Below are 18,310 nucleotides of genomic sequence, written 5' to 3' on the forward strand. Positions count from 1 at the left end.
TATACGTTGTAGATATCATCAAATTGAACACAAAATAAAATATGAAAAATATTGTATATCCTTAATATCTTGATTTATATAAAAAAATCTATTGTATGGTACTTTCGGCACTAAAAAAATTTCTACGCTGTCATTTTTCAGCCGATTTTCAATTTTTTTAGTGTTTTTGGAAAGGGAAGGAAATGACCATTCCAACGGTATGCTATTTTATGTTCGTTTGTTAAAAGTTCTATGCTATTTTTGGACAACAATATGAAAACCATTATTTTACATTTTTTTCATCAAAACTATGAAAATTACTGAACATGCTTCTTATGAAGAGTATCTGGTTTAATAAAAATTTTGAGAGAACATTTAATTCCGCATCTAACCACCTATTTATTTTCAAAATCGGTTGAAAATGGCAGAGTTATAAATTTTATCCAAATTAGAAACTTGCTCGCATAAACCCTAAAAGGGTCAGTAAAGCGTTGTCGCGTACTATTATATTCTACAATTACGTTCTTCTATAAAAATTAAAATAAAGACTTCTGCTAATAAAAATGCTAGGCAATTTTCATATTTTTCATGACAAATTCGAAAAATAATGGTTGATTTTATATTGTTGGCCTAAAACCGCATGGTATTTTTAACAAAAGAGCCTAATCTAGCATACCGTTAAAAGGTAATTTCTTTTTCATTCCAGAATACCCCCAAATTTGAGAATCGGTTGAAAAATGCAAACGCAGAAAATTTTTTGGTGCCGAAAGTCCTGAAAAATAGTTTTTTGCTAAAAATCAAGATTTTGATTTTGATGGTATACTAAATTGTTTCCTTATTTTGTGTTTCCTTATTTTCGTCATTAAATCCTTATTTTGTGTTGTATTCGACCAGACCTGCAACCTGTAACAGATCACTTGGAAAGTACATTATTTTTTTTATTCTGCAGCACCGTGTAATCCTTAGAATTAAAACCTTAATAAACAACAACAACAACTTTGCCTAGAAGGGGAGAATGAGTTGAGGCGTATTCACCATTCGAACCACGTTGTCAAGACTACCAAAAATTTAAAGGAAGCGTTTAATGTCGTTTTTTGTAGACGGGTTGGTCTGTTGGTCAATTGAGAAAGCTTCAAATCTTAGATGACGAGAAAAACCCGTTTTTGCATTTCTTACAAAAGAATTCGCCCAGATAAGCAAACAAATTATATTGCATACTACGATTCTTTTACGAAGCATTACAGCGTGTACGTACCAGCACACGATGTTGAGATTGTGGGTGTAGTAAGCGGTTCTAGTTTGAATTACGACGATATATTGATTACTGGCTAAAAGCGTATCGTCAATCCGAACTGTTTTTCATTACAAGGTATTGATGAAGCAATAGGTTTATTGTCAATATTCCTGCACTTTTAAAGCAACACAGATAAAATAGCATGAGATCATCTATGAGATACTAAAGGTGAAACGAAAAAACGAAAACAATATCCACTGGCTCGCATCCTAAAGCTGGCACACAAAGCTTTATCGCTACAAGTGCAATATAAGTTTTAAGTTACCTTAAATCTACTTAAAAACTTTAATTGTTACTAGGGTTGTTCCATGAACCTCTGGCTGAGGCGTTTTCTCGGCAAGCACACGAGTTTATAAGATAATAAGCACATGTTCTCGCATTACGCGGCACACCGTTTTTTAGTAGAATAGGTGCTTTTACAGTGCACAGCTCGCTAATCTGGGGCCACATTATGCAACCAAATCGAAACGACCTTTCCATACAAGCTTGTACTCAAGAAAACTTTGGTTTCGAAATGTCAAATGCCACCCCTGGTTAGCGTACAGAATGTACGATTCGCGTGGTGTTCTGGGAGATGGGTAATATAAAAAAAAAGAAAAACGACAATCATAAAAAAATACATGTTTAAAATTCAAATGTGGTTCAAATGGACCAAAAATAAATAACGAATAAAAAAGTGCGAAATGCATTTTTTATTTGTTCATATTTATTTTTGCATCGACCCCTGTGAGTGTCACCGATGCCAGAGAGAAAGTTCCACTATTTGGAGCCAAGATATCGGCCCTTTAACACATGGACTGGAATTAAGGGCTTCACTATTCTTTCGAAAGAACACGTGACCACAGACCAGCGATCTCCTACCTTAGAAAATCGCAACGACCTCTGCTGCGATTGAACCCAGACCCATTGCACAGTGGTCCAGAATGAAAAATTAACAAGAATCTTTTGGAAAGTTTTCGTTACCCTTTCGTTTTGTTTGAACAACAGTTGAGGTGGTTTTAGTTTTACCAAATCAAAAAAAAATAGTTTTTTAATTATTCTAGATAGATCCACACTACCTCAAATGAAGTTGTTGAACGACCAATTTTAGAAAAGTTTGCTTAAGATAATCTTGCTCTGTCATACTTTTCCTTTTACAAAAAACTCCAAGTGATTTTTAGAAAACCGGTTCTATTCCATATAACATTAAAATGGATCTAGGTCGGATAATTTGTTTGATAGTGCCACATATCTAACTATTCTCGTTGAAAAGTTATGTGCCCATTTGCACCAAAAGTGTTTTTTTTTCAACATTACAATTTCACTGGGGCAAATAGAACATAATTCTATTTCTAACCACATATAAGGGTACGATTTGACGATATTTTTTCATTTCTTTTTACAAGAAATTTACTAAAAAATAGGGAGTTTCTTAAAATACAGTTTTATTGATGGAACATTCACAGTTTTAATTTTTCGTCAACATTACTTTAAAAATACTTTGTGGTAGTTTGAAGAAGAAAAGCTTTTCTCAACAAACCGAACCTCTAGCTTCTTTCGTTAGAAAGTTATATATACTTTTTTTTTCTAAAAGTGTATTTTTTTACTAAATATTGCAAGATATTAAAATATATCGTCATTTTAATTTTTTGAGGATGTACACTACAAAGTGTGATATTTCATATGACAGAAACGGTATTTAGCGTTAAGTCGCCTATTTAAAGAAATTATATTTTTCATGATAAAGTTCTCACAACCTTGAAAGGAAAATAATTCAGTAGTTAGAATATATGGACAAATTATGCTCTTTTAAATAATTTTTATGCTCATTTCTATCCTTGCTCACATTTTTCGCAAACAGAATAGTTTTCGTTTTATTTTCAATGGAGACGCGTGGTGATTCAATACTACCATGCAAAGCGACTCCATTGTGTTAGAGAAAACTAAATTCCCTTCTGCACAGAAAATGATCTAGTATTTATGACGAGTCTACCACAAATGTCAAGTTTCAAACTAGTTACACCGATCCACTTTCCCCGCGCTGCGCCGAGAAACAGAACAGCACGGATTTCCCGATGATCTTCGTCAAACTAATGATCCCAAACACATTCGGTTTTGGCTAATTGAGCCGACTCATTAATTTCAACTGCAGACACTGACTGCTGAGCGAGCTGTCATAAAACATACCTACATCAGTTGGCGCTTGAAGCAAACGGACAGGCGCTGCGGTATCGCCCAATGCCGCCTGTACGTGTATGTGTGTACGTTAGCGAAGATGCGCTTTCATCGCAAAATTTCGTCTGGCGATTGGCCAAGAAAAATGCTAACCACAGCCGAGGTGTTGAATCTTTAGACATATTCCCCTTCCACCCCATCTCTGCCCCGTTCGATCGTCGTCTCCCATGTGGTGGTCTCGGATAGCGTCCGGCAAGCTAACGTAAACGTGTGACAGATGTGTGCAGATTTGTGATCATTATTAAGAGATTATTTGCGAAACGTGCCTGGCGTGAAAAATACCGTCACCGTGATGTGTGGTGTCGACGCCGTGCCGGGACCACATCGTCTGTCGGTTTTGGTTGCCGAATGGTAGTTTTCTTTTTGAATTAATTAAAATGGATCGTCCCCCCGCGAGCGGCAGGCAGGCATGCAGGTTTGCTGACGTAATGAGCTCGGCAAGTACTTATTCATAGCCTTACGGGGTACTGGGTTTCGATCATATAGTGTTTAGGTATTTTTTACCATTGAGTGAAAAAATGTGGCAACAAATGCGAGAATTGATAAGAAACGGAGAGAAGGTTATAACTTTGCGAAAACCGCACACGATGGAAGTCGCACTGATGGAATCAGTGTTTGGTGATGAAAGATTAAGTAATATTCATGAAGATGGTTCTAGGAAATTTGTTTTTATGTGCTAGTCTGGACTGAAATTAATCGATGCAGCAGCTAGTAGAAATCAAAATTAAATGAAATTTATTTTGTTTTGCGTTTTTCAAGTGATACCAACCATGACGAAAATCAGATGAACTTGTACGCTTCATTTACTCTACCGCAGATTTTTTGTAAATTGTAATAAAACAGGGTTTCATTCATTTTTCATGAATGTGAATTTTTTGGAGTGGTCATTATGGAAATGTGCACTCAAACATCTAATTTATTTTTTGTTGATAAAATCATGCAAAAATTACGATGTCGGCAATGAAAAATCAATAAATCAAATTCCAACTAACGTGAACGTGGTTTACGATCCAAGGATGTTACTTATGAAGCATTTGGTTATTGCTCCGGCTATTTTAAGCCTTGAGCAGAATTGCTTACAAATCCATGATCCTGATTGACGTTACTTCGAAATATTTAATATACATGTGATTTTTTTTGGTGGTCCAACTGGAACTGTTTAATTTAATTTACGGAAGGGGGTCCCTGATATAATCACTCACTACAATTACAGACGAGACGGGAAATGTCTTCCACTAAAGTAATGTTTAAGGCTAATTGTCGCGAGCTTACTTGCTTACTAATTCAAATTCTAGATGTGGAAACATCACGATAACGTGGGAATGAGCGCTTATATGTTCGTGCTTGAAATCGCGTATATAAAAGCGAAAAGGCTCACACGTTGAGTTTATCTCCTGATCGTTTTTATGTTTGCGCGATCGCGGGTATAGGTTTGCGTTAATGATCGTGATTTTAATTTCGAATTTGTCAACAGTTTGTATTATCGCGTAGGTCGCGAGCGTTTCTATGTTAACGCGTGATTGTTCGTATATCACTTGCATATAATTGCGTCTGTATAAATTCGTTTCGATAACCGTGTGTCCGTTGTATCCGGAAATGACGCCTCGAAACCTGCTCTTTAGTGTATGTAAGCGTTTTTTTTTAGATTGGTCCAACTGAAGGCATTGATCTTCGGAATTTCCCGATTTGACCGATTAATAGTCGCGTGGAAATGGACGTTTTATGCTAGTGGTATATTTTTATGTTTGCATGAACACGATCACGATCATAGGTTTGTGTAGATGACCGCGATCAAGGATGAAAAAATCGTTCAGTCTAGTAATCATGTAGTATATTGAATCGTCGATTTGATTGTTTAATCTTTTCACCGGCCGCTATCGATACGCTTAGCGATAGCAACGAATAAAAGTCGTCATGTGTCATTCGGAAAGATTCGATAGTGAAAATTTATATTCGAAAAAGTGATTTTGTTTATAGAAACCGACGATTTTTTACCTTAGAAATTCATATCATTGTCAAAATGTGGGATTGCTGGCCTATCTTTTTTGTGCAGCAATAAAATACAGCAAAGAATGCTTTTTACGAGTCGGCATGCCGGTTAGTGGGTTTTGGTATACTGGGTAATAGCAGCATAAGATCACCTGTAGATTGTACGGGCTTGAAGTTGGGTTATAGAACCAGGATCGTGTCTGCAGGAATCATAGTGATTGAGACAAATGACATATTCTGATCTCTTCCCCTCACCAGCCAAAAGTCGATTAATTTAGAACAGAGTCCACTGGATTAGAGTTCACATTTTGTGTATGAAAATGCACTACGTCGGAGCGAAAGACACTGTTCCCTTTTGCTTTAGCAATACTCGTCAGGATGTTGTATCCGTCTCCTGAACCAAACAATTCCTTTTTCATCAAGAAGTCACCGTAACAACTGACATGATACAATAATTATCGAATATGACCAGAAGCAGTAAGATTATTTGCTTTATTCACAACGCTGTGAAAGCTGAGAAGGGACTAGCTCTCAAAAGTGCGCAACAAAACTCCAGTCAAGGTTCATCGCATATTTCTTCTCGAATGAATTCGCCTGGAAAGAGAACCACCGGTGATTTCGTACTTTCTTCTTCGTTGAGAGCTGGTCAAATACTACATAGCAACGAAAAAACGACGAGGAAAAAACAGCCACAAAGACTATTCATAAGCTGACTAATTTTGTCGATTTTTGATGAACATAAAGTTAGAATTAGTAATCTGACATGACACGATTACAATGAATACGATATGCGAATATTAAAGTCCAAAACGCGGTTTACGATATTCACTATCAAACGATTTATCCAGTTCTGATAGAAAAAGTGAACCTTTTTTTTAATTCGTTTATTTGACACGGCTCATAGCGGTAGCTTAACGGAGCCGTGGATCTCTAAAAAAGTGAACCTTAACAATAATCTCCTATCAGAAAAAGTGAAAATTAACAATCATTCTAGAATCTCAAATCAAACCATAGTAATCGATTTTCTATCGCTATGTGTTTATTAGAAAAATAGCAGTGGGGAAGCAATATCAGTACAGAAAAGCGAATGCTTTTCAATTGATCGATTTATTACCTCTTTGATCGCGATTTCATGTTCGCGTTTATGACCAGGTTTGTTCTATCGCGAATGGCTCGAGCGTTTGTATGTCGCGTGTGTTGACGTGAATGTAATTTCGCATGTATAAATTCGTTTGTTCAGAATGTTCGCGTGGGCCGTGATTCTAAAGTTCAATTTTGAGTGAACGGTTCGAATGCTAGTATGCAAAAGCGTTCCTTCATATCACTAGAATATCCGGTAATGGCAACCACATATATCATGTCTAGTGTGAGTGTGTAAGTCTATTTTTATTTTTCAAATTGGTTAAACTGAAGGACCGAGGGAAGGAATTTCTGGACGAGACCAATTTATGATCGCCTGGGAATGGGGGCTTGTATTATCGCATATGAAACCGTGTTTATAAATTCAAAAGTACTAATTTGTTGACTTAATTCACGGGGCGTTTGCCAAGGTATTGCGTGTAACGCTTGCAATAAAAAACAATTTTTGGATGGAACAAAGATGAAAGTTGTCAAAACAAAACAATTTTCTATTGAGTCCTGTATTAATTAATAATTAATTGTATTACACAAAAATATCTTCAATCCCTGCAAGGCCTTACGGCAGCATTGACCATAACTGTAGAAAAGAAATAAGTTGACATATTCTTCAACTTTCCGATCGCCTTATTCTTCAGTTTGTTATTGGTTTTCGCCATGAAATTGTTGGAACAAATCATCGTTGAAAGGGTTAACATTGTTGGGGACGACTGGGATCTTGAAACGCTCCATCTTCTCACACAGTTTGCGTTGGCCAGATTCGACCAGAACACGACATCATCCTTCGGGTTGTTTCTTAATGAAGGCTGTAACTTCCGGTAAGCACTTCGTATTGTACACCTCCCCGTTGACCGTAAGTTGCGAAGAAAAGAAGATCGGCTTTGACATTCCTTTCTCACTGATTGTCAATCTTCTTTGGGAAGAATACTTTACTGGTCACTTCCTTTCTGTAGGACGTGAAATTGTCGGTCCTCTGCCAGTCCTTGCCGTCGAACGTCAAGTACGTCTCGTTATTCATGATCACGTCCAGGCACAATGGGTTTTTTCCGTCAAGATTGTGCGATTTAATAATTACGTCTAAATCGTTAAATTTGAGTCTATGAAGTTTTTGGAGGAATTTGTGGATATTACTACAACTTTTATATGGTATTGTAATTTCAATGATTAATATTCCTAGAAGTGAGACTTATTTTTCAACTTTCATACAAGTACATTAGAGTGACAGGAAAAAAATGACCCCTATCGGCCCACCCCTGTGTCGATTCCTAGTCCCACCAAGAGTACTTGCACCAAATTTGAAGCAAATCTGACAAGTCTAACTACCGGACCAACGTGCCTGAAGTTTGTATGGGAATTTTCAACAATTTACATGGAGAAAACCCACCAGCTCGCATTTTTGCCGCTAGGTGGCACTGTATGCATCATATTATCACTGTAAGTGAAAATAAGAAAGATAATTTAATTGTCTACAACTTTGTCGAAGACTCCTAGTCAATCCGGCTTTATTAAAATAAGTTATTAAACTTTTAACGAAGTGATGTCTGAGTCAGTTTTGCATGGGGCCTAACAGTGCATGGTTGTGTATCAGTACTCGATTCACACGAACTAAACATTTTTGCGAAATAATCGTTAGGTTTAGCTCAATGGTATGTTTACAAGAATTATAGTAAATAATACGAGTCATGATTTGGTTAGAAAATTTTAGTTCCTCCTGTTACCGCATAAAGGGCGCCAACACTAACTTTTCAACGGAGAGATCTAGAAATTTGGTGTCTTCTACAAAGTTATAGAGCAGGCATTTTTCAGTATTTCATTTGAACATCTTGATACCCTATCTCTCTTCTATGAAAAGTTAGTGGTAGCGCCCTCTATGCGGTCACAGGTGGAACTAAAATTTTCTTGCCAAAACATAGCTCGAATTATTTACTACAGTTCTTGTGAACATACTATTCAGCTAAATCTAACCATTATTTCACAAAAATTTATAGTTCGCAGGACTCGAGTACTGATACACAACCATGCACTGCTAGGCCCCATGCAAAACTGACTCAGACATCACTTCGTTAAAAGTTTAATAACTTCTTTTAACAAAGCCGAATTTACTAGCAGTCTTCGACAAAGTTGTAGACAATTAAATTATCTTTCTTATTTTCACTTACAGTGATAATATGATGCATACAGTGCCACCTAGCGGCGAAAATGCGAGCTGGTGGGTTTTCTGCATGTAAATTGTTGAAAATTCCCATACTTCAGGCACGTTGGTCCGGTAGTAAGATTTATCCGATTTGCTTCAAATTTGGTGCAAATACTCCTGGTGGGACTAGGAATCGACTCAGAAAGTGGGCCGATTGAGTTTTCAAAAATTCATCATTTTTCTGGGCAGTCTAAAGTACATATATTAAGATTATGCATTCACCAAAGTTGTAGAGCGAGCTTTTATAAACAACTTTGCTGAAGACACATAGGTTTCTTCTTCAATATCTTCAACATTATTGCTTGTTGTTTGTGAATGACCCCTTAAAACCAATTTAATACAAGGTATTAAACTTAGACACGCAGCAGTAAGCAGCAGTCAGACTTATTTGTATACCACCGATGCCATCTATAAAATGTGGGTAGGACGATTGTTAATGTATATTAAAAATGCATTCAGTTCATTTTCTCCGTCTTCCCAAGCCAGCCATAATGAATAAATGTACGAACCGTCTATTGAATTATTTACCAAAAAAAAACTAGCTCGTCAAAAAATTGTACAAAAAGGGAAATATTGGAAAAGAATATGTGGCCTTCTCCGAAGTTATATATCGATTCTGACCAGTTTCATCACATCAGAAATGTTGTACTGCTCACAATCAAACAGTTGCGAACAAATCTGAACGGCAGTGGTACTGCGTACTATTGTAGCTCCCGTGCTCCAAAAATGAATTCATATTTATTGTTTACATTTTTGACAACTCTATATCGCGATCAAGGTGGCTGTCATGTGCTGACCAGACGAATTAGGAACGTTAAACCCAACGTTATCATGCACGATCAAATGGTATACATGACTAGTACTTCTTGGCAAATGCATTTCCAATTTCAGTTAGCTCGGTTCGAAACAAAACATATTATTTCTTGCAGATTGGACATTCTTTAGCTTCAGAGCTATGAGAAGAGAACTCCGACAAAATTAACAGCAATACAAACAAATAACTGTCAAAATCAACAACAAATACTTGTCTCCATCTTTTGTCACCAGTGTGAGAATTAGAATGTGTGATACTTTACTTTACTAAATCCTCTAAAATAACAACTTTCGCCCATCAATTGATGACTTTTGGTATCTATTAACATAGAATAGTCTCGATGATAACAAGTTCTGATTGAACACGTGAAAACTGTACTTTTGAAAATGTTCGAGAATTGGAAAGTTTCACGCATTGTTTGCGAAGGTCACCTTAAATTTATCACGGAATACAAAGATTTTTTCTAGTCAAGACAACATTCAAATGGTGATCGATAAACCCGCCCTACTTCATCATTCGTTGAAGTTAAAGGCCGTCGCTACACTGTTAAAAATTCGCTGGAGTCCGGTAACAGCGCTCTGGCAACCATAGTTGGTTCTCCTGAACGAAACTGGCAGAAGAGAGTTACTACGTAGAACTCGAACTCGTAGGACTTGAAGATCCAGACGTCCGAGGATTCTAGGGTAATCCACTCTGGCGGAGAGTAAGTCCAAGGCGAACAGGGCTCCAGTCCCTCCAAATGCTGAGTGTATCGAGATGTATTAACTGGCAACGGTTTTCATAGCTCGGCAGTTCGAATCTGTTTCGCAATAGGAGATGTCGAAGGGCGAAGCGTATGAACCGGCGTTGGACAGCCGCGATTCTGTCAATCCCGTAGTATGGATTCCAAACAGCAGAACAATATTCCAACGCTGAGCGGATCAACGCGCAATCAAGCGATTTAAGACAGTATACGTCTCTGAAGTGTTTCGCTATTCGGAAGATGAACCCAAGCTGTCTTGATGCCTTATCTACGATGTATGAAGTATGTGGTTTGAACGTTAGTGCCCAATCCATGATGACTCCAAGATCCTTGATGTGAGAGTATCTTGGAATGCTCGAGTCGAAGAAATGGTATTTAAACTGAGTCGGATGGCGTTTCCGCGTGAACGCCACTATTGAGCATTTACTCGGGTTTAAAACCATTCTGTTTAGATCACACCACGTACTAAAGCTCTCCAGTTCCCTCTGAAGAAGCTCGGCATCGGTTTTATCCCGTATTTGTTGAAAATTTTTCATGTCGTCGGCAAATGAAAGACGGGGTCCTTGTAATGTGATATTGACGTCATTAAAGTAGAGCAGGAAAATTACTGACAGTCCCTAATGCTGATTTGGAGTTTCTAAGACAAGAAGTTTGCTTCGGTTTTGTACCAGCACATCCCCGAACTGTTATATTTAGTGGCCTCTCAAGAGAATTTTTTTAGCTTTTTAAGGAATCTCCTCCACCTTTAGGTTTTAGAAACAGTAACAGATGTCCCGACAACGGGATCGTCTTACTGTCATGTGAACTATCTCTACAATAAAAGCACACTTTTCAGCATTTCTAATGCAAGAGTCATTCTAATAAATATCTGAGCACTTGTCACGTCGTGGGAGGCGTCCTTGAAACAGCCAACCCCTATCTCCAGTAGATCCATGCTTGACAAACTCGACTCGGTGATCACACCAGCTATCTCAACTTTGTGGACGGGTATGTAGACGCGGTAGCCCTTAATTGAAGACTGTTATTTATTTTAATTGTACTCCAATCTGTTATATGACTTTGTAGAAGACACATAATTTCTATCTATAGTGCGATTAACTGTGGTAATAAAATTTTCAAACCAAAAATACCCAATCTGGTTAATCACTCGCGATTAAAGATGGAACTTAAATGCACGATCCAAATTTTTTTTTGGCAGCTCTAGGAATCGACTGAGTTTTTATAAATGAAATGATTTGTTCAGGCGAATGCCTAACAATAACTGAATTATTCTTGCTCTTCGAATACATGGGTATGAGTGTGTGATGCTATGACAAAATCACAGTTTTTTTTATTATGTTCAGCTTTCACAATAATTTCTAATCTGCTGTTATACGCATAACCTACGTTTTCTTCATTCGAGTACAACACAGGTGTTTAAAATAATTAATTGCTACAAATCTTGATACGACGCATTAACATGACGCTGAGTATGTGCGTAGAATTTTGGGGCATAAAGTTCAAGTCTACTCTGAAGCCGCAAAACGTCTAAAAACGGTCCAACCCTACTCTACGCTCTTTACGGTTGAAAATATAAAAAAATAGAATCTTCACGTTCGATATTAAATTTGATTGAAAGTGGACTTGCTACGCTACCATCCATATTTCGTTGTATTTTAATAACAACAGTTCCACAGTTCCCGCGATTTGTGACATAGACGATGTTTATATTAGAATAAATCCCACTAATCCGACCACCGCACCGGAGTAAGGCGTCGCTGTTGCTGCTTGTCTTCATAATTTTATTTCTATTTCGAATCGACTCTACAAATGGACCGTCCAGCTTCTGAAGCGCGCAAAAAGGTAACCCACGGTACCGCCAAAACACAGCTCTCTCCCCCGCTGCTCTCCGCCGAACAAATGCAAATGACTAAAAATACATTTAATAAATTAAGAAAATTCAATAAATAATTCAATAATTTAGATACTCCACATAGGCGAAAAGTACGACGACGGCGTACGCACGGCAAACGACAACATCACAAAAATAAACACTCACAGAAACAGAAAAACGAAGTGGTTCAGTCAAAAGAAGGTGAAGATATATGAATGCGTTTTATTCCGTTTTATTTTTCTATGACACACTGACACTACCGCTAGCCTCCATCCATCCGTCTTAGCTCGCTAACCACAAGCAACGATCCAAAATTAATTTCTTGAAAACAAAATATATATTTATTGTATGGCTCTTTTGCGGTCCCATCCAAAACCGAGTGACACTAACCGAAACATCCGATCCAATTAACTGCTGCTAGTGTCCCGCGAATACAAGAGTTCAGCCGAATGGAACGGCAGCTGGAAAAGATTTGCAATTTTGTAGTTTAAATGTTACTCTCGTATTCGCGCGGAACGGATTGGTGCAAAATAAAAACAAATCGACCAAAGTATCCTAACATATTTATTCTGTCTCTCTCCTCTTCGCTGTGTCTCTTATCACACCATCAGACATCGACGAATGCGCTCAACAAGGTGGTCTTAATGGTAATCACTGCCATCTGAACACGCGATGCGTCAACACGTTCGGTTCGTACGTGTGCGAGTGTCTGCCCGGCTACCGGCAGCTAGACAAGTTCAACTGCGTCGAGGTGGACGAGTGCAAGTCCGGAGAGCACAGCTGCCATCAGCACGCGGACTGCATCAACACGGCCGGTTCGTACCACTGTCGCTGCAAGCTGGGCTATCAGGGCGACGGGTATGACTGTAAACGTAAGTTTTGAAGTCCGAAATCTAGGAAGCGGCGAAGACTGTCTAAACGTTAATTTTCCCCCCTCACTAGCGGTGTGTAACCAAACCTGTCTGAACGGGGGCGAATGCCGGACACCCGGGGTGTGTACCTGCCGTGCGGGTTACGTGGGCGAATCCTGCGAGAAGGATCTGGATGAGTGTGCGACCGGAGTGCACCGGTGTAAGGAGACAACGAACTGTGTTAACATGCCAGGATGGTAAGTGGAAGGTTTACTTATTTTTGCTTTTGAACGGTATTTGATAATTCTATTACTTACTTAGGTACTTTTGCAAATGCAAGCCTGGATTTGAAACCAAAGGGAAAGATTGTGTAGATATAGATGAGTGCTATTTGAACACGCACAGCTGTCACCTGACGGCGCGATGTGTGAATACGCAGGGACATTTCGAGTGTGTGTGCCCGGCGGCGGCGGGTACAGGCGAAGTCAGCAGCAGCAGTAGCAGGGGGTCATGGTCAACTGCCGACTGTAGGTTAAGTTGTATGTTTGAGGACAGTGAGATTCCCGACGGTGGACAGATCTCACCCCGGAACCAACCGTGCAAGGTGTGCACCTGTTCGAAGGGGGTGATCAGCTGCGTGGAACCACCGTGCAACTGTTCGAATTGGAGGCGGGGCAGCGCGCGAGATCTGTGCTGTCCTCAGTGTGATCCCAAAGAGTCCTGTCAGCACCAGGAGCTGAAGCATGTGACGTTCCGCAGTGGGGAGCAGTGGATTTACCAGTGTCAGACGTGCGAGTGTCTGGTGAGTTAACACACTACTGGAAGTAAACCCAACCATACGTATGCTTCTAACGTATTTCCTTTTTTTTTCAGTACGGTGAATTCGACTGTTGGAAGCTGGAATGTCCACCGCTGACTTGTGATAATCCCCTACCACTGGGATCGGATGAATGCTGCCCTCGGTGTCCGGACGATATGTGCGGCTTCGATAACGCAACCGCCAACGGGATCACTGGGGGAAGCTCTTGTCTGTACGAGCAGCACATTTATACCTCTGGACAGACGTTCAAGTACCCGTCCAGAGAGTGTGCCACCTGTTCCTGTAAGGTAGGTTGTTCGTTTCCGCATCCATAAGCTGTATTCCCTGTCTGAGAGACATTAGAGTACACACAGAAAACGCGTCCACAGTTTACTTCCGAGAATTGTTGCATCGTTCGTTAACGTTAAGCTAGGACAGAAAATCTCTACAGTTTTATTGTTACTTATTCTATCATACAACAAAGAATAGCCCTCAAATTCTCCCCCGACTAAGTTGCTCTTTCGGTTCATGCTGTCGTCGCTGTGTAATCGGAACATTATTTTGACTAACCAAATGTGATAACAATGAAAATGTTCACCGGAGCTAATAACGGCATGTTCCACACGCTTGCCATTCAAATTCAGCGGCTTTGAACCGAAGCAGCGCCTTCTGTTAGCTGTGTATTTTATGTTTGCTTAATCATACTTTTATGTTTAGAATATTAATTATGCCATTAGATTTTAACTTAATAACAAAACGACCGAGTATCGCTATTGGACTATGCCAGTAATTATACGTTTATTATTGTTGGTTGCTTTTTCATTTTCCAATCGGTTAACCACATTATCCGTTGCCAACATTAAACACGATACATTATTATTGCTAGTAAGTTAAACTATCCTTTCTCTTGTGCTTCCTCACTTTTTCCGGGTTACACATGAGAAAGTTCCATACACGAAAGAGCAACCCAACAAGACACTTCAGATTTGCCGTTGGAATACAGCTAGTACAAACTGTAAACACTCATTTCACAATAGTAGACACATTTTAAACAATACAAAAACACAATCAAGAAGAGTGCAAAACGTCTGATGAATTACGGTTCCTATAATATTATTTTGAATTCATTGTAACTAACAATGAACAGTGGTCCAGAATGCAGATTTCTGATGGGAAAGGAAGGAATGTTATTTCGATATGTTGACGTAGTAGAATGCCGTACTAGAAAACTAGAAACAAAGCAATGATTTTGAGATCGTTTAGGGGCCATACACAAATGACGTAGCTTTTTTCGGCGATTTTTGACCCCTCCCTCTCCCCTCGTAGCATTTGGTCACAAAATTCTAACCTCCCCCTTGTAAATAATGTAACATTTACCTACCCCCTCCCCCTAGTCCCACGCAAAGCGGCCGGGGATGAAAATAAGTTACATATGTTTTTCAATTATTTTAAATGCATGTCTTTTCAAAATGTTTGACGACTTTTATCAACATTTTCATTATAACAGCAAATTGCGTGCAAAATAAGCCCATTTCATGACAAATATAATGTTGATAGTTTTGTTTTGAATTTTATATGGCAAGGGAAGCATGAAGAGAAGTTCTCTCAGATCACAATCCTGCAGCTGCCAATGATTCTAAAAAGCATACGTTCATCCAAATTACTAAATTTTGTTTGGTTGAATCCGAAATCCAAATTACTAAATTTTGTTTGGTTGAATCCGAAGTGAAAATTTAATTCAGCTTCGAAACTAAGTCTACTAGTTAGCAGCTAACTAATGTAGCAAGTTAAATCCGCATACAAAATCTTTTCGTATTTTTGCGAACTTGTAATTCCACGAATCGTAATTTACCTCATGAAAAACCGCCTCAAAAGTAACTTGTTTGAATTTAAATTTATTTCTCGAAGGAATGGAGTATCATTAAATTGTTGTCTGTAAACAATGGGTTTTAAACTTAATGCTACGTCGCACAACTTTTGACCCTACCCTCCCCCTCGTCACACTTCGACACAAATTTGGTATACCCTCCCTACCCCCCAAAATGCTACGTCATTTATGCATGGCTCCTTACGGTAAAAAGGGTAGAATGAGCATTTTTTTCAGAGTAACATTTTTTTACCGTTTTAGGGTCCCAAAGAACTATGCAACAGTTTGGGTCGATTGGTTATAGGCTGGCATCCAGCAATGCATTTGATATTTGTATGGAAATTATGATGAGAAACCTTTTATTGGTTTTTCTTCTTTTTCTGTACTATACAACTCATTACGCAATACTGTAGCCCAGGGCAACCTCAAAAAATTGCGATAGAAGTGCTCTACTGGCATGTCTCTAAAAACAAGTTACAGTTGTTCTAAGATCGACTGTAGCCTCTAGAAATGAAAATGCAAAAAAGAAAATCACTGTACTACCGTGTTATTAATTGTCTCACATATTACTAAAAAATACGCATGCCCAGTGCATTCAGTAATGTAGATGTAATGCTAAGCGTCGATTTCTTCACCGTTGACGTTCTGACGTTTGACGTTTGTGTTAGATACGTTTTGAAAAAAAGGCTCATCAAAAGCTATAATTAGTCGGTGTCACGAACAAAGCTTCCCAGTAAATCCAGCCGGAATTCTGGCTTCAGCTAGCATTCCGACAACACTGACACAACCGATTCTAATTAGAATTTGTTATGTCACTGGAGCTGGATACTAACTAAAACCAGCCAGATTTCCGGGTCATTTTCAGCTAGACTATACTGGGTTCGAGTGCCAAAATGAAATACGTTGTGAAGCCCATGAAACACACCACCACAATATTGGTTTTGAAGTAAAATTACAGACAAACAGACATAACATTATTTTACTAAATCATTAGACCCACCTTTTATACTTTGTCCAAAATACAAATTTTAAAGTGGTTTATCTTTCATATTCGGGAATAATTTTTCATTAGTGGTTTATCCCTCGTATGATTATTAGGGTGGGACAAAATTGAATTCCTGCTCCGAGCAACTATTTAGGTACAATTTGGGTCCTAGAACAACTGTGCAAATTTTGAGCTCGTTCCCTGAAACTATATTTTTGCGCCCACTGTTTAACGTTTACATGGGATTTTGTATGGGAAAACTAACATTCACAAAATAATTCCTACAGGAGTCGCCCATTGCCTCCTAAAAATAAATCGTTGTGTGTTAAGTAGAATCCGATTGATGCTCTGACGATTGATAAAATATTCATTTTTTCTTGCACCACTGCTGCTGGTTGTTTAACTCTAAGACAAGACGTGACAATAGGGGGGGGGGCGTTTTTGTTCCAATTTTACGTCAGAATGGTACAGCTCCTGATTGGTTGATTCTGACTTTTTGCACCGTACGCAATGTTACTACAGGGATAGCGAAATGATGTTTGCAATGTTGCTATATTTATAAGAAAAGATTGTTATTACTTTTGACAAATAAAATTATTATCGTTAAAAAAAGTAAAAATAACTAAATTGAACGGAAATTGTGCGGCAAAGTGAAACAAGGATTTTTATGCATTTACCACTATACATGGTTGATCAACTTTAACAAAAATAAGACAGAAACCACACAATAATCTAAAATTATTCAGAAAATGGCTTCATCAAACCTTACTAAGCACCCATGACATGGCAAAACGGTTCTCTTCATCAATATAGTGGATTCAAGATACAAAATATTGCCGGCGTGAAAAAAATTAACAAGACTCCATTTTCATTAATAAAAATGGCAACACTGTTCGGAAGATTTCGGCAGGGTGAAATTGTGCAAAAAGAATAATGTCGAAGGAAAAATAAGAAGCCGATTGTCACGTCTTGTCTTATGTTTAACTATATGCAATTTTCTTTTGATCTTCTCTTAATGTGCCTTAATCAATTTTTGGAACTGTTTGGCCACTTCACAAGAGTTTAGAGGGAAAAATTGAGGCTTCTTTTGTACATAATAAGAGTAAGTTAAAATTTTTGTATATAATTCTACCGTCAGCAGCAGTGATGCTATAAAAATTAAAATTTTCATCAAGCTTCAAGGCATCAGTCGATTATTGCTTAATAACTTTTTCCACAAGCATCAGATCGTTTCGCGGTCTTCGAGACTTTGTTTCCTTCACAAATTTTCTATAAAAATCAGACATCTATTTATTTTTAGGAGGTACCGGGCGACTCCTGAAAGAATTATTTTGCAAAAGTCGATGTTCCCATACGAAATCGCATGTAAACTTTAAACCTTGGGCGCAAAAATATAGTTTCACCGATCGAGCCTAAAATTTGTTCTGGTACCTAAATGGGACCCAGAAAGTTACACGGAGCGAAATTTTATTTTTTTCATATAACCATATCCCACTCTAATGCTTATGCATATGCCAGTGGCGCAACATTGATATATATTCAAATTGATCGCTAAGTATTCGAATGAGTGCT

The 18,310-nt window shown here is 38.3% G+C and overlaps 1 protein-coding gene across 7 annotated transcripts in view; it reads left to right on the top strand.

Moving 5' to 3' along the window:
• LOC131690719 (protein kinase C-binding protein NELL2-like) overlaps positions 1-18,310 on the top strand; it is a 312,172-nt gene that overhangs the window by 279,685 nt on the left and 14,177 nt on the right. For 6 of the 7 annotated variants that reach the window (XM_058976669.1, XM_058976670.1, XM_058976673.1 and 3 more), the window contains 4 exons: positions 12,848-13,108; positions 13,179-13,344; positions 13,409-13,889; positions 13,961-14,194. In XM_058976669.1, the coding sequence (XP_058832652.1) occupies positions 12,848-13,108; positions 13,179-13,344; positions 13,409-13,889; positions 13,961-14,194 (1,142 nt within the window). Of the gene's footprint in view, positions 1-12,326; positions 12,438-12,847; positions 13,109-13,178; positions 13,345-13,408; positions 13,890-13,960; positions 14,195-18,310 lie in introns of all 7 variants that reach the window. The other variant, XM_058976671.1, reaches the window with a different exon arrangement.

This window comes from Topomyia yanbarensis, chromosome 3, assembly GCF_030247195.1.
Source record: "Topomyia yanbarensis strain Yona2022 chromosome 3, ASM3024719v1, whole genome shotgun sequence".
Taxonomy (NCBI): domain Eukaryota; kingdom Metazoa; phylum Arthropoda; class Insecta; order Diptera; family Culicidae; genus Topomyia; species Topomyia yanbarensis.